This window comes from Chiloscyllium plagiosum, unplaced genomic scaffold, assembly GCF_037043375.1.
Source record: "Chiloscyllium plagiosum isolate Xiang-an unplaced genomic scaffold, Cpla_swu_hap1 HiC_scaffold_4, whole genome shotgun sequence".
NCBI classification, from domain to species: domain Eukaryota; kingdom Metazoa; phylum Chordata; class Chondrichthyes; order Orectolobiformes; family Hemiscylliidae; genus Chiloscyllium; species Chiloscyllium plagiosum.
The window spans coordinates 124192738-124216849 of NW_028270142.1; the positions used below are offsets into that span (position 1 = coordinate 124192738).

General features: G+C 38.9%; 1 protein-coding gene across 14 annotated transcripts in view; it reads right to left on the reverse strand.

Moving 5' to 3' along the window:
* adgrb1a (adhesion G protein-coupled receptor B1a) overlaps positions 1–24112 on the reverse strand; it is a 568355-nt gene that overhangs the window by 130147 nt on the left and 414096 nt on the right. For all 14 annotated transcript variants that reach the window (XM_043687847.2, XM_043687845.2, XM_043687842.2 and 11 more), the window contains 2 exons: positions 19099–19201; positions 4266–4416 (listed from right to left, as the gene is read on the reverse strand). In XM_043687847.2, the coding sequence (XP_043543782.1) occupies positions 4266–4416; positions 19099–19201 (254 nt within the window). The remainder of the gene's footprint in view (positions 1–4265; positions 4417–19098; positions 19202–24112) is intronic.

A 24112-nucleotide genomic window follows, 5' to 3' on the forward strand; every position in this document is an offset into this window, starting at 1 on the left:
GTGTTGGAAAGAGGGTACACCATAATCTGTGTGTGATGCTTCATACCTGATCGAAAGTAAATATGGGCAGCTATAGTATGCTGCAGGAATACTTCCTTAAGTAATGCAGGCTACTGAACTCAAGTTAAAAATGAACACATCAAAAACTAAAGTTGCTGAAAATCAGAAACAAAACCAGAAATAGCTGTAAAAACTGAGCAGGTCTGGCAGCATGTGTGGAGACTGGGCAACCGCTTTGTAGAACACCTGCATTCTGTCTGCAAAAATGACCTTGAACTTCCTGTTGTCTGCCACTACAACATGCCTCCATGTTCTCCAGATAATATCTCTATCTCAGGCTTGCTGCAGGGCTCCAGCAAAGCTCAGTGCAAGCTGGAAGAGCAGCACCTCATTTTCCGCTTGAGGACTCTGCAGTCTTCAGGACTCAATATTGGTTCAATAATTTTAGGGCCTGAGCAACTTCTCCCATGTTCTTACCATGACTCCCTACACACCAGGCTTTGTCATTACATGGTCGTATTAGCAGCTACCGATTCTCCCACGCTGACCTATACCCATTCCTTCGTCTGCTGTTGTTCTCTCGCTCTGGGCCCCATTTTTACATATCATTTACTCCTGGCCCCCTGCCCCAAACCTATTTTCAACACATACACCAGCCTTTTCCTCGCTAAAATGAATTCTGAAGAAGGATCATTGGACCTGAAATGTGAACTCTGCTTTCTCTCTACAAATGCTACCAGAACTACTGTGCTTTTCCAGCAATTCATATTTCTGAGGCAATGAGCCCGTATTTGTGTCAGCCATTTCACTGTCCTCCTGTACTTTTGTAATTGAACAAACATGACAATAAAACCTAATTCTAATACATTTAACATTTAAACATCAGCAGCCTGCAGTAAGAAATCCTTCAAAAGTCAATAAAATGTGGCACAAAATCAGTCCTCTCCTCGTCACAACAGACAACCAGTTTTGTTTTTGTTCTGCTTGTCTCCAATACATAAATCTGGAATGCTGCATTTAAAAAAAAGATAGAGTACATGACAACAAAGCAGGAGTTACACAACCTTGAAAAAAAAAGCAGAAATGATTATGTAATTGCAAAGATATGAAATTTTATAGAGGTTTTTCTTAAAAATCTAAAAGATCCAAAATCCCCATTACCTAATTTATAATCCCACTTGGAAACTGTAGCATTTTACAAAAGGGCATTTGATTTAAATGCAGGTATCAGCACAGAATGCAAACAGCTTAATCTATACATATTTTGATTAGATTCCCTACATGTGGAAACAAGCCACTTGCCCAACAACTCCACATGGATCCTCCGAAGAGTAACCCATCCAGACCCATTTCCCTCTGACTAATGCACCGAACACTATGGGCAATTTAGCATGACCAATTCACCGGACCTGCACATCTTTGGACTGGGAGGAAACCAGAGCACCCGGAGCAAACCCACGCAGACACAGGGAGAATGTGCAAACTCCACACGGACAGTCACCCAAGGCTGATATCAATCCTGGGTCGCTGGTGCTATGAGGCAGCAGTGATAACCACCGAGTCACCTGTGGCTCCCTACATCAGAACTCTGCAATAATTGGAGAAAAAGGTGGACATGCACTGCATAATAGTCACTGCATTTTATAATAATGTTAATAATAATGACCTGCCAGCAACACATTTTAAATATCTAAAATAACTTTTGGCAATGCCAGCAATAAATCAAAACTGCATCTATGCAATGTTATTATTCATTTTAGAACTGCATTGGATGTTATTTAAAATTATTGTATAATAATGTGGAATAATTTATCATAATTTGAGAAACAACAAAGTACACAGAACATTGATGTCCAATGAGATATTGCTTTGTATTTAAACTAGCACCATTTTTATGTCCTTTTTCCTTTATTGCTCCTTGTCACAACGGAGGAACAATTTTGTTGCAGCCTTAAGGGAAGTGCACTTAATTTATTATCTTTAAGAACATATCTATTCAGAATTTTCAAGATTCAGAAAGAATCTGAAAGCTGAACACTCAGTGTTGAAACAAATTTTTCAAACTTTTTCAAATCTAAATTTAAGAGATTAAATTTGTCACAACGCACTAGGTCCCTCGGTCCAAAATGCCTCAGGATTAGTTCTTGACATTTAATTATTTCAGCAGAATCTTTTGCTGCATGGTTCAGTACTTGTAGGTAGTGATGCTCCAAAATGAAAGTGTGCAGTATGTGCTGTGCTTTCTAAGGAGGTTTTTGAAGACCCCCAAATGAGGATCAGAAGACAATGTTGACTGAACAATGACTGCAATTTTGTTGAATTGCCCAATCAGCAGCGAGGCAGTGGACTGAAGTGTCCAAGTAGAAGGCTTTCCAGTTGATAAGCAATAGCAGAATGCTTTTGTCGATGAGTGACAGATAGAGTCACTCCTGAGGACTATCCCCTGCCAAGTTTCAAAACTTAAAATGAACAAAACTCTCAAAAGCCGTTATGCTGGAGGTTACGAGAGAGAACCCTCCACAGAGTTGCCTCCAGCTGAAGCTGAATACAGGCAAAGAACAGCCGATAAGCTTGCCTGGACCCTGCTGCACCTAGAGTCTGCCTTCAAGGGGCTATCTCCAAGCAGCTGATCTTGACAAAAGGCCTCAACTGCACTTAACCAGCCCACTCATGGACAGGTAGCTCCATTTCAAGCCTCATGAAAAACAGCCCCCAATGTTGGACAGTCAGTAAACTGGCACATTAGTTGATTGTGCAAAGTGCCAATGCCTTCAGCCACCTATCCACCATATCAGGACCTGAAATATCAGTAACTTATTCATTCATTCTCAAAATTATGGCATCACTTTTACGATCAGAATTTTTGTTTTGCCTAGCCTTGTTCTCTATTAAAAGGAGGCATTAGACATTTTTAAAACAATGCTTTTTGTCCAATGACAATGCTCCCACATATCAGTGATATGAGTCCAGTTAGGTGGGTTTTTGCTTTAAGGACACCCCAGAGGTGATGGAGTCCTTGTGCAGCTGTTGCTATTGTCCTTCCAACTGTTGAGAGGTTGCAGGTTTGGGAAGTGCTGCCTAAAGTAAAACATTAGTGAGTTGTTATAGTGGATTTTGCAAGCCATGTGCACAGTACTTTAATGGTGGGTGGGAGTGGGTGCTTAAATCAGTAGATCAATTGCCATCTAGTGGATTGCTTTGACTTGGATTCTTGTAGAAATGCCAGCGTGTTGTTGAAACTACACTCACCCATAAAAGGATGGATGATCAATGTTTAGGTGTGAGCAAAGGGTATACTGAAAATCAGATACTTTTCTCAAAGCCAGACAATAAATTATTGTGGGATAACTGACTTATTCTGCAAAACCTTTGAGACTCATTGCATAGCATGTTGAATAATGGATGAGAAGTTCCTAAGAAATACAGAACATTACTTTAGAAATGCTAGAAGTTATAAATATCTTTAATTTCTTTCTTTAAATAATACAGAACAAGCACTCAACCGTTAGTTTGATACAAAACTCAGAAGCAGTCATAAGAACAATTTCCAGAAGATCATACATCTCCTGAGCTGAGGGATGGCTGCAACTGACTGTTCCACGTTGTGGTTGTTTAGATGACAACATTTCAAAAATGTTTGCTCATCTCTGCTGTAACATCAGTGGCAAGCATCAAGAGGCAGCTAGGTACTTCTTCAAAGAGAAATAATGGAAGACACATCCCTTCAAACTTGATTTTCTCATCAGCTCCTGGGGTCATGTGGTAGCTCTGTCAACCAAGACTGAGAGTTACTGGAATTTGTGTGTTTTTATATCATTGCCCATGTCAAGCAGGTAGACTAAGGCAGAAAAGCTAACATCATGTATCTCATGCCCGCTCTTTCATTTCAACAACATCAATGAGTTTTGTTGGGTAGAGACAGAAGTCTTGAACTACAGTGCAGTGTTGGGGAAAATATAGGGTTAATTTTAAGGAAATGAAGATGAGACAAATGGTCATCCTCATCCTCAGTTACCCTGGAAACCAGTGACATCTTCTGGAGGTGGCGACAGTTATAAGAGGATTCATTGGTATAACATTCAGCTGTGACTCCTGATCAATTAAATAACACCTCAAAAAGTGAGCACAGTAACATTTGATGCTAACCCTAAGGAAAGGACAAGTTAAAAATGGGGTTACCATAGGTAAACAGATGTGGGTTTGAAAGCCACTCTGAAACATAGTGTTTCCATGGTTATCAGAAATGTAAGGTTCGATCTACTTACCCCATCCCAGACAAAGGAACCGTTTCCTGATGATTCGATTTCGTAATCTTCCTGTGACAGCCATATATGACTGCCAGGCCTCTGTCAGCACCCAGCAGAATGATGAAAGGAAGAAAAAATGCAGAAACGCTGCCACTAGGGTACAGATTACCTGGAAAAGTAAGAAAGCAAAAGGTCATTTAAAATGAAGTCTTTGATTAATCTGATAACATGACTGTCCTATTAGTGGTAAACCCAACAAACCTGGCCTTGATTTGGTCTTCCAAGACTAATTAACCAGCTCTGAACTCAGAACACATCACATTTTTAGCTCTTAATATTCATTTATGCAGCATCACAAGACCCAAGTGAAGTCTCTCCCCCATTCACTGCACACTCTCCAGTGAAGTCATGTCCTTAAAAGGATCAAAATCAGAAATTTCTGGAGAAATGCTGCAGGTCTAGCAGCATCTATACAAAGAAAAACAGAGTTAACGTTTTGACTCCAGCGACCATGGAGGCTAGCATGATTTCAACATTTAAAAGGCATCTGGATGGGTAAATGAATAGGAAGGGTTTGGAGGGATATGGGCCAGGTGCTGGCAGGTGGGACTAGATTGGGTTGGGATATCTGGTCGGCATGGACGAGTTGGAACGAATGATCTGTTTCGGTGCTGAACATCTCTATGACTCTGTGACCCTTCACCAGAACAGTCCTGGCAGAACTGGTCAAACCCCTTGTTTCTGCTTGCTCTTGTCTCACAGAACTCATGTAAGGAGGAAGGGTCACTCAACCCGAAGCATTAATTCTGCCTTCTTCCACAGATGCTACCAGTGCTGATGAACTTTTCCAGTAATTCCTGTTTTTGTTTCTGATGAAGGGTCAATGGACTTGACATGTGAACTCTGCATTACTTTTTACAGATGCTGCTAGACCTGCTCAGTCTCTCCAGCACTTTCCGTTTTTGTTTCAGATTTGTCATATTCGCTGTTGTTTTTACTTCTTTAAAATGATCAGCTCATCCTTCTACAAAGGATCAATTAGCCTTCACTGAAGCCCACTTCCAGAAAGTTGCTCGATTCCAATTAAAATGTTCCGACAAGAATGTCATATGATTGCGCACTCCCTCTCTGAGACCTCATGCAGAATGATGTGAGCTTTCTTTCGGCCCCAGTCAGCTCCCCATATAGAAAGAGCTGATGTATGGCTTATTTCCAAAGGAACTCATGAACAGATGGCACATACAATCCCTGTACAATGTTACATTCAGAGGGATATGCTCTTTGCTTAGTCCCTACAAAAGGAAGGAAGATTTACTAACTGCTCAACTTCTAGCAAAGCCCTTATACAGATCACTCATCATTCCATAATTTCAGTTTAAATCCCCGAAAGTGTTTCTTGCTGAATCCTCACACAGAATCAGTTCACTACACACTAAATTCCATGATACGGTCTTTTTTTGTCCTGTTCCTTATGAAAAATCTTCATGCCCAGAGCAATGATTACTATTCAATTCTTACAGCATTATAAGGTTGATTTTTAATTGAGTGTACATCAATACTATGTAAAACAGCAAACTTTATTATGAGAGAAGAGAAATGTGGAAAATTCAATATTGTCAGAACTCTGAGAACAGAAGCAAAAATATTCTGTAGCAGCTTCCATCTTGTGAGAAGGAAAGTGTTTCCTACACTGAGAACTTGCAATTTCTTTTTGAATCATATAATATTTCAACATTTCCCACTTTTGTCAGTACAGCAGAGTAAATGTCACATTCTATGCCAGCATATGAACTAAGGCAGTGAATTGGTCACTTAATTAAAAAGAAATTCACCTAATTCCACTGGTGGAGAATCTGCCAATGCACCAGGACTAGATGCATTTGAGTCAATGTGATTTTGCAGCTGTGTGATAATCGGAGTTAATTCATTTCAATGGAGCTCTATGTAAAGCAATCACTATAGCTAGCAGGTGCTATATCTTCGGGTGCTCAAATAGCAGTAACTATGCAACTCTCAGAATCAATTGCAGCAATTTTCTTTGAACAGTTTCACAGTTACAAATTAAATCTGCTCTGTGGATCATTTAAATGCAGGAATTTCAAACCTGCCATTCAAAATATCCTTGATGAGAAAATATCCTCATCTGAACGGGAATTACCACAAGATTGAATTGCTCTTGACCAGCTTGACATTTTCCTTTTTCACTAATACACTAATTCATTAACATTAGCTCAGAGAAATATTGTTCTTAAATAAGGCAAGCAGTCATTTAGTTTTAAATAATATCATAACAATCAATTTACTTATAGTATGGATTGACCGACCTTAATGCGCTGCTCTTGCAGAGGGCTGTGGGAGCTTAGACTGAAGTTTTTTTTCACGTGATAAATTTCCAATTTCTACTATATCATCAGGCTGAGAAGAATCAGAACGAAAGAATTTTCCACAGGTTGCTGAACAAACTGAATGACAATAAAGTTGCTCCTTCATGTTGCTAAGAGGCAGAAACTATGAAATCACGAGAGCAAGAGGATTGCAGCCAGGAAGGAATTATCCAAATTTAACGTGCTAGCTCAAATTTTCCCTCAAGCGCAGCAATGTTAATTCATTTTACATTTGAGTTAGCTACATAAATTCATTATTTAAATATATGAGAGCATAACCTTAGGATGTAGCATTAATCTGAACTGGATATTTATGTCTTTGATATAAAGACATGAACATTGATATTAATAATTGCTCATTCATTCTTTTGGAAGTGAATGGAAAAAATAAAACAAATCCATCGTGCTTCCTCATATCAGTGATAATTTTAAATAACTACTCACTGAACAATATTAAATAACTCATATCAGTGATAATTTCAAATAACTACTCATCTGCTTCTGTGCCTGTTCAAAGTTTGCCTCTGCATATTTCTGCTTTAAGCCTGACTAACTTCACAGTATTTGCTAGAATTCACAGATTCTTTATACCCATTTTTATGCTCCTACCCCCTCCATTTACTACTGAAAGAAGAGCCTATCCAGTCCATCCTTAGCAAACAACAGGTTAAGATGCCAAATACAATGAGCAAGAGAGTTTATCGACAGAAAAAAAAACAAATTGCTTTTGTTTACAATTATTCAGAAAATCAATTTCATTAACGCATGCATCATCCTTCATTCAGATGACTTTATTTTGTGTGTGTGTCAATACTTTCCTTTAAAATTATAATGTTCATGGCACTTCTTTCTGTGGAAGATTAGGTAAAAATACAGAGTAATGACAGATCCAAAACACAGGTACTAGTAAGAGATTTAATATGGAGATAAGTTGTGAGTGAATGGATAAAGTAAAAGACCGATAGGGCAAGCAATGCAGAAGTGGGTCTTGTTGCATGCAGTCAGTGCCTGAAACCAGACTTCCATTCATCAGCAGCAATTTTACCAGTGCTAAATTAAAAAACCATTAGAACTTGGTTACGGTGTGCTTACGCAGCTGAATCCTGACAAACATATCAATTGTCAAGAAATATTACAGTTCAATGAGGCACACTGAATTGCAGAAAAATTGGCCAGTTGTGCTTTGTTCCATGGCCAACTTAAATCATTCATAAAAAAATACAGTTGTCACATGGTGAAGTTGGCAGCCAATTAGCTCCACTCAGTACATTAGGAATTGGAAACTGGGCACTTTATGCAAAAGCAAGCAACTGGATCAGAGTTTTACAATGGAGCAGCATAGAATGGCTCAGGTATTCTGTAAAATGAGAACTAAGGAGACACATCTTGCTGGCTTTACCCTTATTATGCCTGTGTCCAAATTCCACACTTTATCATCAATTTCAAAGAAGTGCAGCAGTGACCCAAGTCATCTCTTTGGGGAAATCACGGATTTTTTTCCCAAGTGGAAATCATACAATACACTCTTATCCTCTTAATGTAAGAATTATCTCCATTAATATAGTTTGGAATTGTCAACATAATGATTATAATCAACTTTATTCACCAGGTTGACCATATTTTAACAACCACAACCTAATAATTCAGTTCTTGCCAATGGTCAAAATACAGCACATTGGGAGGTCAGCTGTCCAACACAGCACAGCTAGTCCCACTTGCCTACCCTTATCATATGGTCCCGTTAATTTTTCTCTTCAAATACTAATCAGATTCCACTGTGAAAGCTCCAGTTGGTATCTGGCTCTACCACAACCTCTGGTAGGGTTTTCCAGATCTGAACTGTATAAAGAAAAGCATGGTGTAGGAAGGCTCAAACTCGGCTTTCAATAGAGAATTCAATAAGCACCTGGAGAAACAATATCTTTAAGTCTGTGAGAAAAGAGATGAGGAATTGGGAGCAAAAACCACTCTATAACCTTCTAGACTTAAGACTGAATTCAACAGCTTCAAACTGTGAAACAACTCCCATTCCTTCATTTCTTTTAGCTTCACTTGTTACAATCTCCCTCCCCTCCCCTCATCTCTGTGGGACTGTCTGTTCTTTCAAGTCAGGCAGTTAGACCATTGCTGTGCAAATCATTTAACCCAAACTATCAACATTCTTTCTCTCCCAGCATTCCACCCTCTGCATTGCTCCCCACTATTGTATAAATGCTCCCTCTTTACGCTTCACGTCATCTCCAATGAAGAATCATCTAGACTCAAAACTTTAGCTTGCTCTGTCTCCATGGATGCTGTCTGACCCACTGTGATCTCCAGCATTTGCTGTTTTCAGAACAAAAGCCAGAAATAGCCAGAGAAACCCAAAGCTCCGGCAGCATTTGTACAGAGAAAGCAGAGTTCAATGTTTCAGGTTCAGTGAATGGGCACTAAGCTCAAAACATTAATTCTGCTTTCTCTCCACAGATGCCAGCACATCTGCTGGGTTTCTCTAGCTATTTCTGCTTCAGATTTAAAGCATCGGCAGATTTTCTTTTCTATTTCATGAAGAAGTGGGAGTTGCATTCACTAAGTCATGCTTGCAAAGAGCTGGTACAGATTTAACAGGCAGACTGGTTACCGCACGGTAGGAGACCAACTTATGATTCTAACAGTTATTCCCTCTGCCAAAGAAAATAGCTATAACTGGTTACTTATCTCACTGGCATTTTTGGGATGTTTTTAAGCACAGATTACTTGTCGTGCTTTCCTACATTAAACAGTGGCTGTTCCTCTTTGCTGGCCCTAAAGCAGTGGGCATTCTGACATCATGAAAGAGGCTTAAAATACCAGGTTCTTTCTTTTTCTTTTATTTACAGGATATCTTCTGGAAACCAAGTGTGAGACAGCTAAAAGTGTTTGACTAATACTCATCATCTTCCCCATATTTGGAATTTGAATATTTGGTCTTGTTGAAAGATGACTGCCGACATTCAACACTGGTATCTTTCTGACAAGATGAAAATTGTCTATGTCTATCTTGTACACTCAAAGCAGAACAAATCCAATTTGGTCAATAATTCCACAATATGTTGGAAGATGCGTTCCTAGAGTGCAGTTGGGTCAATTTACTGGAGAGGTACATTTTAGTTAGAACCAAAGAGTTGATGATTTTAGACTTGCTAGTGTGCAAAGAGATAGGATTAAATAATGACGTCACAGTAAGGGAGCCTCTAGGCAATAGTGACCATAAGATGATAACATATTTATTTAACATATTCTCACTTTCAGTTTGAGTGTGAGAAGTGTGGGTCTTGAACTCATATCTTACACTTAAATAAGGACAATTATAAGGGTATGAGAACTGAGATGGCTAAAGTGAACTGGGAAAATAATTTTTAAAATATTCAAGGATATGTTTCATAACTTTCAACAAAGGAGAATGAAAGATGTGGATAAGGAAAATTAGGATAGTGCAAAATTGAAAGAAAAAAAATCATACAATACTGTCAAGATTATTAGGCAGAGTTTTTTGAGGTAAGTTTTTTGAAAAGGGAAATAGTAACTCATGTAATATTATTCCCTTAGACAAAGTGGACAGTTAATAATTGTACACCAAAAGATAGCAGTAGCATTAACAATGTATTTTGTTTTTGTCTTCATTGTAGAAGACTTTAGTGTTCTTTAAGAAAATAACAGGCAAAATGAATTAAAGGCAACCTGTACGTGTAGTATCCTTATAGCTTTACAGATGACATTTGAACAGGTACTACATCAAAAGTTACATCACAAAATTAAAGAGTTCTTGGAATAGAAGGTGGAATTAGAAAATAGAAAGTAGAAGCCTGGATAGAGGATTGGGTAGTTAACAGAAGCAAAGAGTACGGATAAAGGATCATTTTCAGCTGGGAAACTGTTAGTCGTGGTGTGTCACAGAAATCAATGCCTGGGACTATACTAACAAATCCAAGGAGTAGGAGAGCTGATGTTTCAGGCGTAAGCCCTTCATTAAGAATTCCTGATGAAGAGCTTATGCCCGAAATGCTGATTCTCCTGCTCCTTGGATGCTGCCTGACCTGCTGTGCTTTTCCAGCATCACATTTTTTGACTCGGACTCTCCAGAACCTGCAGACCTCACTTTCTCCTACCTCAATCTATATCAATGACTTGGATAAAAAGGCAAAAGGTATGGTGGATAGGCTTTATGGTGATACAAAGATAGGTAGGAAATTAAATTGTTAAGTGGACATTATGTTATGGACCACACCAAACCTCCTTCAAATGTATTAAGTAGGTAGCCTAGACCATAACTTTTTTTTTTATTTAAAGGCAAGGGTAAGATGCTGCGTTGTCAGTATAATTCAATTGGTTACTCGGCTTTCAGCAAAACACACTCTATTCTTACCCTATCATTAAAATGCAAACAAAAGACAGAAGAATTGGCCTACCTTTAACTACTGGAAAACTTACCAGAATAATAGATTATTTAACTACTGAACAGCAACTGTCACAATATAGTATCATCCCATAAATACAAATTTAATAAAATAGATTGCTTCACATGCTATCCTGGCAGCAGAAGCAACTCCATTTTTTTGCTGTAACAAAGAGAGGAATAATAGCTTCCACATGCAGCTTCAAAACCCCAGCAACTGAAAGCTAAACTAAAACCCTGGTTCTATGGGAGTCTGAATCCACCCAGTCATGCTGTTCCAACTTTAAAGGTCTCATAAGCTGTTTACTTTATTGGTTTGGAGGAGACAGCTCTGTGGCTATGGCTCAAAACATTCCTTCAAAATAAAAAGGACAAAATGCATCCCTTAAGGCCATGTGATTGTCACAATTATGACTCTGGAAAGAGATTCAGTTCAATTAATTGCTAAAAGTTAGGATTATTTAGGAAGGATATAAATGTAGTGTATTTTTGGTACAAATAGAGACTGCAAAACTCTAGTTACAAAGGGATCTGGGTGTCCAGTACATATTATTTATACAGATATGTAAACGAAGGGGAAAGAAAATCTAATGCTGTTATTTATTGCAAGGGGCTAGAGTATCAAAGTAAAGAAGCCGTGCTACAGCAGTATCAGGGCAATAGACAGACCACACCTTGAGAACAGTATTTAGTTTTGATCCCCTTATTTCAGAAAGGATAAAACTGCAAATTGGAGCAATTTGGAAGAGCTTCACTTGCCTGCCTCCCGGGATAAAGAGATACCTTTATGAGGAAATGTTGAGCAGGTGAAGATTACATTCTTTGGTGTTTAGAAGAATGAGAGGTGATCTTAGAAAAAAATATAACATTTTTGACAGGGTGGATGCTGAGAGGACTTTCATTTTATGAAAGACTCTAGATCAAGAGGACACAGTTAAACAAAAAAATGAATACCAACTAAGTCTGGGATAAAGAGGGTCATTAGTTTACAGAATTCTCAACTACAGAGAGCAACAAAGTCAGTGTCACTGAGCAAATCCAAGGCAAAATTGAGCAGGTTTTTTCAGTCAAGGGTGTCAAGAACTATGGAGCAGACAGAAAAAGAGAATTAAGGCCACATTCTAATCAGCTGTGATCTAACCTAATCATGGAGCAGGCTTGATGGGCTGAATGGCCTCCTTCAGCTCCTAATTCCTGTGCCAGGTCAGTCTTTTTTCTGGCATCAACGGAGTGATGGAAGGTGTCAAAAACATTGCTACCAAGTGGCATTTACACAGCAACAAACAGCTCACCAAAGCTCTGCATTCTCCTGCAGGGCCAGTCAGCTCCTAAACTCATCATATTCTTGATCCAAAGATGGACAAAAGAACTGAAGTGAGAATGGCGGTCTTTGACACCAAGCTAGCAGTTGATCATGTGAGGTACCAAGAAGACCCACCAGATCTGAAATAAGTAGGAATCTGGGAAAACAACATAATGGCTGGGGTCATATTGAGCACAGACGTTTGTGGTTGTTGGAAATTAATCATCTCAAACCAAGGCCTTCACTGCATCCAAACATCTTCAAATGCTTTATTAATAATATCCTCTCCATCAGACGTGAGAAAGTTTGCAGATAATGACAGTGGTAAGTATGGTAAAAACCTCTACAACGTAAGAGGTTGATAAGTGGCAGTAACATTCATGCTACACAAGTACCAAACAATGATCCTGTCCGATAAATTATCTTCATAGCAAGAGGATTTGAGTAGGAGCAGGGGTGTCTTGCTGCAATGGTACAGGGCTCTTTGTGAGACCACACTTGGAATTTTGTGCAGAGATTCAGTCTCAGTTGAGGAAAGATGTTCTGGCTATGACGGGAGTGCAACAAAGATTTACCCGATTAATTGCTGGGATGGCAGAACAGATGTTCGAAGAGAGACTGGATTGGTTAGACTACATTCACTGGAGTTTAGAAGAATGAGGGGAGGTACGTCATAAAAACCTATAAAATTCTAACAGGACTAGACAGTGTAAACCCAGGAAGGGCAGTCCGATGACTGGGCATTCTAGAACCAGGCATCATAGTCTATGGATATGCAGTAGGCCATTTTATAGACAAATTAGAAGAAATTTCTCCACCCAGAGAGCGTTGAGCCTGTTGAGGGATGAGAAGGTGTGGGGAGAACACTGCTTAGCCTACTGAGTTGGTTGATGAGTAGTCCATGATTCTACTGAATGGCAGAGCAGGCCAAAGGGACCAAATGGCCTACTATGGGATCGATTTCCTATGTTTCAATGTCAATACCATGGTTGAATCCCCGAATGTCTTGAGGGCTGCCAATGACCTGAAACTGAACTGGACCAATCATATAAATACTGTGGCAAAAAAGGCAGGTCTGATGCTGATAACTCTGCAGTAAAGTACTCACTTGCAGACTCCACAAGCCAGACTCCAAAAGCCCAAATCAGAATCATTTTTGAATATTCTCCACCTGGTAGATGAGTGCACTTCAAAAAGCTTGACATTACGCCAATCAAAGCAATCCTCTTGATTGGCATCCCATCTACTACATTCAACATTCACTCCTTCCTCCAGTGGCACATAGCAGCAAGAGTATGTGTGTGAAAACTGCAGCAATTCACCAAGCCTCCTTAGCTAGCACATACAAAATTGACCATCCCTGCCATCTACAAGGACAGGGATAGCAGATGCATGGGAATACCATCAACTGCTTATTCCCTTCTGAGCCTCAAATGTTGTGAGTTGGAAACACTGTCACGCTTGTGCTCTCATTGAGACAGAATTGTGGAATGCCCCTTCCCTCACAAGGACTGGCAACAGATTTGGAAATAGTTCACCACCAACTTTATTAGATTAGATTCGATTAGATTACTTACAGTGTGGAAACAGGCCCTTCAGCCCAACAAGTCCACACCGACCCTCCGAAGAGCAACCCACCCAGACCCATTCCCCTACATTTACTCCCTTCACCTAACACTACGGTCAATTTAGCATGGCCAATTCACCTAACCTGCACATTTTTGGACTGTGGGAGAAAACCGGAGCAAACCCACACTGACACGGGGAGAATGTGCAAACTCCACACAGACAGTTGCCCGAGGCGGGAATTGACCCGGGTCTCTGGCACTGTGAGGCAGCAGTGCTAACCACTGTGCCACCGTGCCGCCCAAGCTAATGGGAATGGGGAACAAATGCTGACCTTGTCAGTGATGCTCAGATCCCATGAAAGCATTTTAAATGAAAGCAAATTGAAATGTGGTATGGGAAATTGCAATCTTCAACAGTGAAGTCAGCTATTAAGTTGAATGGGATTCTTTAAACAAGTTTGAAGACAATTCACTGGAAAGGCACAGCAGTGAGTTGATATTTGAAAATGAAGGGTATGCAATTGACCTTTTGAAGCTCCAATCCTTAATTCCTGAGAGCAGAAGAAGGAGATAAAATTACACATTTCCATTCCTTGCTGCACATCCCTTGGTGTACAGTGTTATTTCTTGAGTGCAGTTTGGGTATGTATGATGAATAAGTCATCTGAGCATTACCCTATTGGCCTGCTTATGAGTCAGCTCATCCAAGCCTGACTGGAACTCCCTATATTGCAGACAAGTCAACTTCCATTTCAATGTTACTCTTGAGGATTGCAATTTCAATTCCACTCATAAAAGCTTGTCAAATGCAAGCACTCAATAAGGCGACAAAACGACCTCCAGGGCTGGTCTTCAGAGAATATCATCTTAGATTTTTAATCAAAGTACCACCTCGCAAGAGGAGGGTGACTTCAGAGGCATCAAAGAAATCAGCATGAGACTATTTAAAACATAAAAGATAGAACAACTGACATTAAGGAGGGAGACAGGAGCATAGAGAAACATTACTGGACTAGTAATCCAGATATCTGGCGATGGTCCACAGGCAAAATTTAAAATTGCAGCTGGGAGAATTTAATTAACTAACTTTTCAAAGAAAAGAAGGCAATTAATTAGAGATAAGATGCTAACATTGTTAAAATGGACCAGGAAACAACTGGGATATCATAAAATCTCATCTAACTCACTAACAGGAAGATGTCCCTTCATCATTCCGCGACCTGGCTGACACATGGCTCCTGATCCACAAGATTTGATTTATTCGGAGCTGTCCTCTTACATGGCCTAGTAAGGTACAAATGCTGACCTTGCCAACCATGCTCCCATTCCATAAAAGAAAAATCATTGTTATAGGCAGCTCATGGGCAACCTGGGCTGAATTATAAATATTAGCCTTCTAATGAATCTCATAGTCCAAGAAGGAAGTGTAAAGGAGAATAGCATGGTGAAAATATAAATCACATCAAATAATAAACATTGACCAAAGAATGAAGGAATCATCTGGTAAGACTTGGGAGCCTGGGTGGCTCAGTCGGTAGAGCATCAGACTTTTAATCTGAGGGGTCAGGGTTTAAGTCCCTGATCCAATGCCCTTCGTGTGGCACAGCGATTAGCAGTGGTGCCTCAAAGTGCCAAGTACGCAGGTTCAGTACTAGCCTCAGGTGACTGTGTTGAGTTCGCATGTTCTCCATGTGTCTGCAGGTTTCCGCTGGGTGCCCTGATTTCTTTCCACAGACCAAAGATGTACAGATAAAGTGGATTGCCCATACTAAATTACCCTAAAGTGTCTAGGGATGTGCAGGCTAGGTGGATTAGCCATGGGAAATGCAAGGAAAGAGTGGAGGTTGTAGGTCTGGTTGGAATGCTCTTCAGAAGGTCAGTAACAACAAAATGGGTTGACTGGCCTCTTTTTGCTGGATTCGACGAATACATGGAAATAAAGAGCTGGAAACCTGAGCTATTTTTGGGTGCAGTCCAAACAGTGCTAATGATGCTCATCTGAATGGAAACAGGTGATCTTTTGAAACATCAGGTGACAACTGGACTCTTTACCTACACATTACATCAAAAACGTGCAGTGGTCAATTTAAGATTAGGCCGCTGTGGAAAGAGAACATTATGAGTCTTTGGAATGGCCTGGTACAGAGAGCTGTGGGGGAACTTTCTTGTGTATATTTAAGGCTGAGGTAGATATAGTCTTGATCAGGAAGTGAATCAAGGGTTATAAGCAAAGGGCAGAAATGTGGAATTGAGGAGTATCAGGTCAGCCATGATTCTTGTGAATGGTGGAGCAAGCTCAAGGGGTCAAAAATGCTCGTCCTGTTTCCATTTCTTACGGTCTATTGGAGTGGTTTTTTAATGATGTTACTTTTTGTAATTCACTTAAGTTATGATAATCAGAATTTATTTATGTTTCAGGAGTATAATATGTTAACCCAAAAATCTTACAAGTGCCATTTTCATAGGCAAGAAAAATTCTGCAGTTACTGATCATTGAAGCAAAAAGATGATGCTCTCATTATTCTTTGATTTAGTATGTTTGGGATTTTATCATACTGCTCACCGCTATTTTGTCATGGGCAATTCTATAAAGGACATATATACCACATTTCTATTTCTAATACATCAATGTAGAGATACTATCTATTCAGGATTTAGCCAGTATTGAACGTTTACAGCATACATCTGATGCATATTTGTAACATCAAGTTTAAATTAAATAATAAAGATAGCCAATGACATTACTGTGGCTCAGCTAACCTGGACCAAGAGAAAGGTAATTCAAGAGCAGAGCACTTAAAATGGCTGATACATCGTTGCCATGGTGTCAAATACACTGTCCTTTGAGACAGACATCAAACATAACCATGTTTAGCTAATTCAGGCACAATTGACAGACTCAGTGGCACTAACCGAAGAAAAGAGCTTTTCCCACAAGCTACATAAAGATAGCCGATGTTGATTTATCCAACTGCTGTTAAGCCTTGCTACAAAGTTAAATGTGTTCAACAAATGTCAATGTCAACAGTTATTGCAATATTCAGAAGTAATTCTGTGCATGTAAAATGCTTGAGGGCCAAAAAAGCATTTTCAGGTTTAATGAAAGAAAAAGCAGCACTGTTGAAGTTTTTGACTTGATTCATCAGGAAAAATGCAAGAGTACCAAATTTCAAAAGAGTCAACAATTTATACTGGATGACAAAATAGTGGTGCACTGATAAGTCAAGGTCTTGCCATACAGATCATATAAAAAAACTGACAGGGTACTAAACAAAATCATTGGGGCGAGGCTTGGGCAGCAGTCTTCGCCATGGCAATGCCTGGACAAATCAGAGTTGACTTTTCAACCATTAAGCATTTCTATTTTTTTTAATGGAGTATAAATTGTTGTTCCCTTTGAAATTTGGAGTTTTGCGAGTCATAGAGTCGCAAAAAGAAGTACAGCATGGAAACAGAGCCTTCGGTTCAACCCATCACGCTGACCAGATATCCTAACCTAATCTAGTCCCATTTGCCAGCATTTGGCCCATATCTCTCTAAGGAGAAAGTGAGGTCTGCAGATGCTGGAGATCAGAGATGGAAATGTGTTGCTGGAAAAGCGCAGCAGGTCAGGCAGCATCTAGGGAACAGGAGAATCGACGTTTCGGGCATTAGCCCTTCTTCAGGAATGAGGACAGTTTGTCCAGCAGGCTAAGATAAAAGATAGGGAGGGGGGACTTGGGAGAGGGGCGTCAGAAATGTGATAGGTGGAAAGAGGTCAAGGTGAGGGTGATAGGTCAGACTGGGGTGGGGGCGGAGAGGTCGGGAAGAAGATTGCAGGTTAGGAAGGCGGTGCTGAATTCAGCACCGCCTTCCTAACCTGCAATCTTCTTCCCGACCTCTCCGCCCCCACCCCAGTCTGACCTATCACCCTCACCTTGACCTCTTTCCACCTATCACATTTCTGACGCCCCTCCCCCAAGTCCCTCCTCCCTATCTTTTATCTTAGCCTGCTGGACAAACTGTCCTGATTCCTGAAGAAGGGCTAATGCCCGAAACGTCGATTCTCCTGTTCCCTAGATGCTGCCTGACCTGCTGCGCTTTTCCAGCAACACATTTCCATCCCATATCCCTCTAAACTCTCCCTATTCAAATACCCATCCAGATGCCTTTTAAATGCTGCAATTGTACTCGCCTCCATCACTTACTCATTCCATACACGTATAATTCTCCGCGTGAAAAAGTTGCCCCTTATGTTCCTTTTATATCTTTGCCCTCTCACTCTAAACCTATGTCCCCTAGTTCTGGACTCACCCAACCCAGGGAAAAGACTTTGTCTATTTATCCTATCTATGCCCCTTCATAATTTTATAAACCTGTATAAGATCATCCCTCAGCCTCCGATGCTCCATGGAAAACAGGCCCAGGCTATTCAGCATCTCTCTATAGCTCAAATCCTCCAACCCTGCAACATCCTTGTAAATCTTTTCTGAACCCTTTCAAGTTTGATAAAATCCTTCTGGAAGGAACGGGACCAGAACTGCATCTTGCATCTGTCCTGAACAATGCAAAATGGAAAAAGCTCAACAACATGTCTCTTGTCTTCAGCTATCCTTGAATTATCGGGCCCTTGAATACAAAGGGGTTTTCAGAATGCTAACCCTTTTTTCAAAGGCAAGCTAAAAAAAGGACTTGCATTTTTATAAGGGCTTTCATGACCCAGGGAAAATATAAAAATGCTTCACAACCAGTGTGCTCACTACTAGAATACAGGAAATGTGGAAGCCAACTTTCTTAACAGTAACTGAAGAAATGACAACATCTTTAGCTGTTGTTTGATGAATAAATATTGCAAAACACCTGCTCTCCTTCAAATAGTATCTCCTGAGTAGGAAGACAAAGCCTCGGTTTAGCAACTCATCCAAAACATATCATACTAACAACACAGTGCTTAGTACGCCATTGAAATGTTAGTCCAGATTGTGTTGAAGTCTCTTCAATGAGGATTGAACCTCTAACCTAATTACCCAAGGCTCTTAGTCATAATTAAGAGGACATAATGACAATTATGCATTTAGATTTCAGTTTCCAAACTGCTGTCACCTTGTCTTGAATCTCTTTAGAAAGAACAAATAAAGGTTAAAACATCTAAATATAGATCTGCTAAATACCATGTAGTCTATATAGTAAAAAAAACACTTACTTTATTTCTTGTCTGAGTTTGTCCTATCAGGATAAGAGCATTTGATGAAATGATTGACAGGCAGAAGTTTATTAAAATTACCGACCGTTCTGACCGAATGTACCTGCAATGTATATGACAGACAAAAATTACAAAAATTACAAAAGTAAAACATTACTTTGTTAATTGCATACATTACAGTTGAGTGTCAATGAATGAGGGGGAGAGGAACAAGTCACTCATTAAATAATTATGTGCTTACACAGACGAAAACAATTATTGACCCTGATAGGAAGTTGTAGAGTTGGGAGCTATATTTTTGGAATGTCTCACTTAAAATGTTAATGTTAAATGAAGTAAAAGTTGACTTCTAAATTCCAGTTTCACCAATTGGCTCTAATGAATTTAATGTTCTAAAGGGTGGAAATAAAGATTTATTTTTCTAAAACAGAATTCAATCAGGCTATCTTTAAAGAAGAATGGCTGAACACAAATATAGATTGTCAGGGTACAATCTCCCCACAAATGCTTTTTGAATCTGAAAATGATCCCAGTTGAACAACCACCTTACCAAAAGAAGTAATGCTATTGTCGCTTCCTAACAAAGTAAAATCAGAAGCCAAGTATCTTGTGAACTCGAAGCCCATCAGTTGAGTAGTGAGTAGATATGCCTATTTTACTGGATATTCTGAATAAAATGTACCAGCGAAATGATTTACTGGATGTTCATGAAATATGATCAGATGTTAATAGACATCAGAATTAAGTTGATAGTCTATGGAGGAATATATCATAAATTTTCATGTAGTATGTAAAGGATTGTATAAATTCAATTCAGAGATTCTCTGTGCAGTGTTCGCATTTAGATTACTCAATTTTGCTAAGGTGTTGCATTATGGAGAGGTCCTTCATCTTCTGGGGTTCAGTTCTCAGAAAAAGACACACTTTTAGAGCAGATGTCTACTGCCTTGGATAAATTCCGAAGGAAGCAGTAATTTATGCCAGTTTTGATAGCACAAATGGAACAAAGGATGGGGATTCTATGATTGAGGCATTTCTAGATTCTCCAGAAGCTGGGTGCAAGCACCACTACAAAAAAAAAAGCTACAAAAAGGAATGAGAAGGATAAAATATTATTGGTGTGCCACTGCGGATGACAGAAGTGGAGCAACAACAACAAATGAATCTCAGTTCGGCTTTCAGAAGCTAACAGATGTGAGTCAGAATATCTTTGTGCAAAGAGCTACCCAAAACAGAGCAGGGTTGGTGAAGTCACACATGCCAGAGAAAATTTGAAAGCCAGTCAAGATAATAGTTAATTTTAAGGAACTGTGTATTTATCACAAAAAGCTTCAGTCCAGTAACTATTGTGTTAGTCATGGGTTAAGATAACTTTGCAGTGTTAGATAGGAGCTGCAATTTGACTGTGTGCAGTATATATTGGTTAAGATGTTATCTAGATTCATTCCTATATGAAGATGAAACTAAGATCAAGGAATACAAAAGTTCAACTGGTTTCTAGTTTGGTGAATACACATTAAGGTCACTAAAACGAGTGATTATTAGATACAAAACAGCTGCAGTAATTGACTCTATGAAACAACTCAAGCAATGACTCATGAAATGCTGCATAAAATCTGAGCAAATTGACCAAACTGTAAGAGGATAGCCGCACTAGCATGGTGCAAAGAATTTGGTCCAAACATTTGGAGGGTACGATGCTAATCAATTGATCTCTTGGACCATTATAGATTGTAAACCCAAGAGACATCAAAGTGCAAGTAGAAGCTTCAGTTCAAATGAATTATGCAATCAAGCAAGGGCCACAGAACTGTCTAGAAATAGAACAAGAAATAGAAATCCTCAGGACTGTGACATTTTGGTGGTGACAATAAACTAAAGGATAAACTATGCAAGGGAGGTAAAGAAAAAAATAGAAATTGGAACTAACATTTCAAAGATAGCTAGCCTTGTTGCTGAGATGGATTTCTACAAAACATATCCTTGTAGGTGGAATTCAGAAGTCTAAATGAGGAGACAGGATAATGCAGATGTTAAAGTGGACTCTCCCACAATGAGAAAAATAAACCTTTTCAGCGCTTTTGGCTATACTTTGATGACAGTGTAGGCCAACTGACATAAAAGCTATTTTCCTATCACAGAAGTGTTTCAGAAACTGCCTTGGGAGACAAGACATACAGAAAGGAAACCATGGAAACTAAACAAAATCTGTTTTGACTTGAATCATACCTTGAAAAATGTAAAATTTTTTTGGCTTAAGATCTGAGAATAGGCTGCGTTCAACTAAGACATAACCCACAATGTTTTGGTATCAAAAGGGGAAGTTTTCAGGCATCTTCATAGAATGCCTATGATTTTCTATGGGATCACATTGTGTAAATTAAGAAATGTATTATTAGCAAGATTAAAATGGAATTTAAAATTCAAAGTCATACTTTTAAACTTTTAAAGACATTGGTTTACAGTAAGCAGAAGAGAACTAGAATCTTTGAATTAGTAATCCTATTTACCAAATATTACTCTTAGTTAATCAGTAAAGGTCATTATGGAAAGATGATATCACAATAACAGGAGAAAGAGAACAGTTGTGAAGTTTGATTATTCAGTTAAATTGGTCATCATTTCAACCAGGGAAACTGAAACTAAGAGCCACATTGAAGTGTCTTAAAATTTAGAATTTTCAGGACAAATAAAATATTGGAAAAGTTAAATATATTAAAAAAAACAAGTTTCAAATCTAAATTACAAAATTGTGCAAAATTATTATTTTTGTGATGCATCTCATGCCAATCGTCCTTCACATGTTTGGTGACTGAAAATGAAGAATATTGTCCTTTAGACTGGGAAGCCAAGGAAATACAAAACAAGGTTATTAAGATTACTTCAGTTACATTATACTGGTACTTGTGGAGGAACAGATACGGGAGTCAGTTTATCAAATATTGAAGTGGTAATTCTACACAAGAGGTTTACTGAAAACAGTTGATCCACTGAAAGTTAGATAGATATTTGTTCACTGTGAGACAACATACACTTGACAAGAAGACCTAAATAAAAAAGATGAAGAGCTAGAAATTGGCATTAAAGGAGAATCTTTCAAAGTTTGTCAGCATAAGTGGGATTTGACCAGAGATAGTTCTGAAGTGTGATTTGCTTTCTTTTCTTTATGTCTCTCTCCAAGGTTCTGAATCACACAAGCATCAAAAGTAATGACTTACAAATTGTAGAATCTTAATCAACACACAAAAAGCAAAATACAGACTGCAAGTGACCTATTCACTTTGAGTGAAGTTCAGTTTAAAATAAATATACTTATCAATCCAACTCTATATTGGTTTCAATCAGGATGGATATGACTTCCAAATAAATGATTGATTTGTTGATTATACAGAATAAATATCAACTACTACTGATTTAGAAAGCAAACACTAAGAGTCAAGGATTTCTAATCTTTGGAACAGGGTAATTGACACTCAGCTTTTATAAATAGGGATCAGGTTTTCAATCAATGAGCAGTTTAGTATTCATTGATGCACAAAGATATAAATGTGTTGAAGTGGTAACGTTTTGTACTTTCGCCTTGACAGAAGCAAAATTCTTATCTTTTATTAAAATAACAGGAATATTTTACAAGTACTTTATTAAGAACTTGTATTTTACTATTCAACATTCAAATTTACATATTCACAACATGTTTTAAATACACAGACGAGAAAGGCACAAGGTCCTATCTTACAGTTGGTCAGAGGTCCAGATGATACATAGATAAAAACTATGCCAACATATATTGACATGCTTATTTAAAGGCAAAAAAGGATTTGTTGTACTGGAACTTGCTTATGACATTGAATTATAGATCAATCATAGCCAACACCACTTTGTAACTCACACCACTTCCCATAATATAATTCTGTCGATACACTGCCTCCTCTTCTGCAAAACCTGTAACTGAAACCATTGTTCTAATTTAAGAGCTCAAGGGCACATACTCATTCAGCAGATTATCAGCCTTTCTACAGCCAGTGTTATTTTCTATTTCCAAACCAATTTTCTGCCTTTCTGGTCTAATACTTGATACTGATAATCTTACTCCCACATCTCCTGCCTGGATCAATGTAAACTTGACCTTTGTGCATTAAAATCAATACCAATCTGAGTTGGAATCTCCCAATCCCCATCCTCATTGACTACCCATGACTTCACTTGTTGAGCTATCTCTGCCTTGTCTCCATCAACCAGGCATCAGTCCATCAAGTTATACAATTACCATTTTAGAGACATTTTGTAATTAGGGGCATGAAGTGTTTTTGTCAAACAGGATTAAAAGGACTGAAGAGGGCATTTTACACATATATAAGGAATAAATGGTAATGAGGGAAAGGGTTGGTTCATTCAAGGAAAAATGAGGAAATTTATGCATAGAGCTAGAGGAAGTGGATGATGTTCTTAGCAAAACTCTGCATCAGTATTCACAAAGAAGAAGGACATGGTGGATGGTGAGTCTTGGAGGGGGTGTATTGATCTTCTATGGCATATCAATAGAAAACAGGAGACAGTGTTAGGTGCTTTGAAAAGTATTAAGATAGATAAGCCTCCAGGGCCTGAAGGAATCCATCCAGAACGCTAAGGGAGAAAGAGGAGGAAATTGCTGGTGCCTTGTATGAAATCTTTGTGTCCTGTTTATTCACAGGAGAAGCCCGAGAGAACTGGAGAATAGCCAATGTTGTTCCTTTGTTTAAAAAGGGCAAAAGGGATCATCTAGAAAATTACAGGCCAGTGAGCCTTATGTCAGTGGTAGGGAGGTTATTGGAGAAGTTTCTTCGGGATAGGATTGACTGACATTTGGAAAAATATGAACATATTAGCAGTGGACAGAATGGCTTTGTGTAGGGACGGTCTCAAAAACCTGATTGAGTTTTTTTGAAGAAGTGACAGAGATGACTGAAGAGGGCAAGTTGGTAGGTGTTGTCAACATGCACTATAGCAAGACCTTTGACAAAGTGCCTCATGGCAA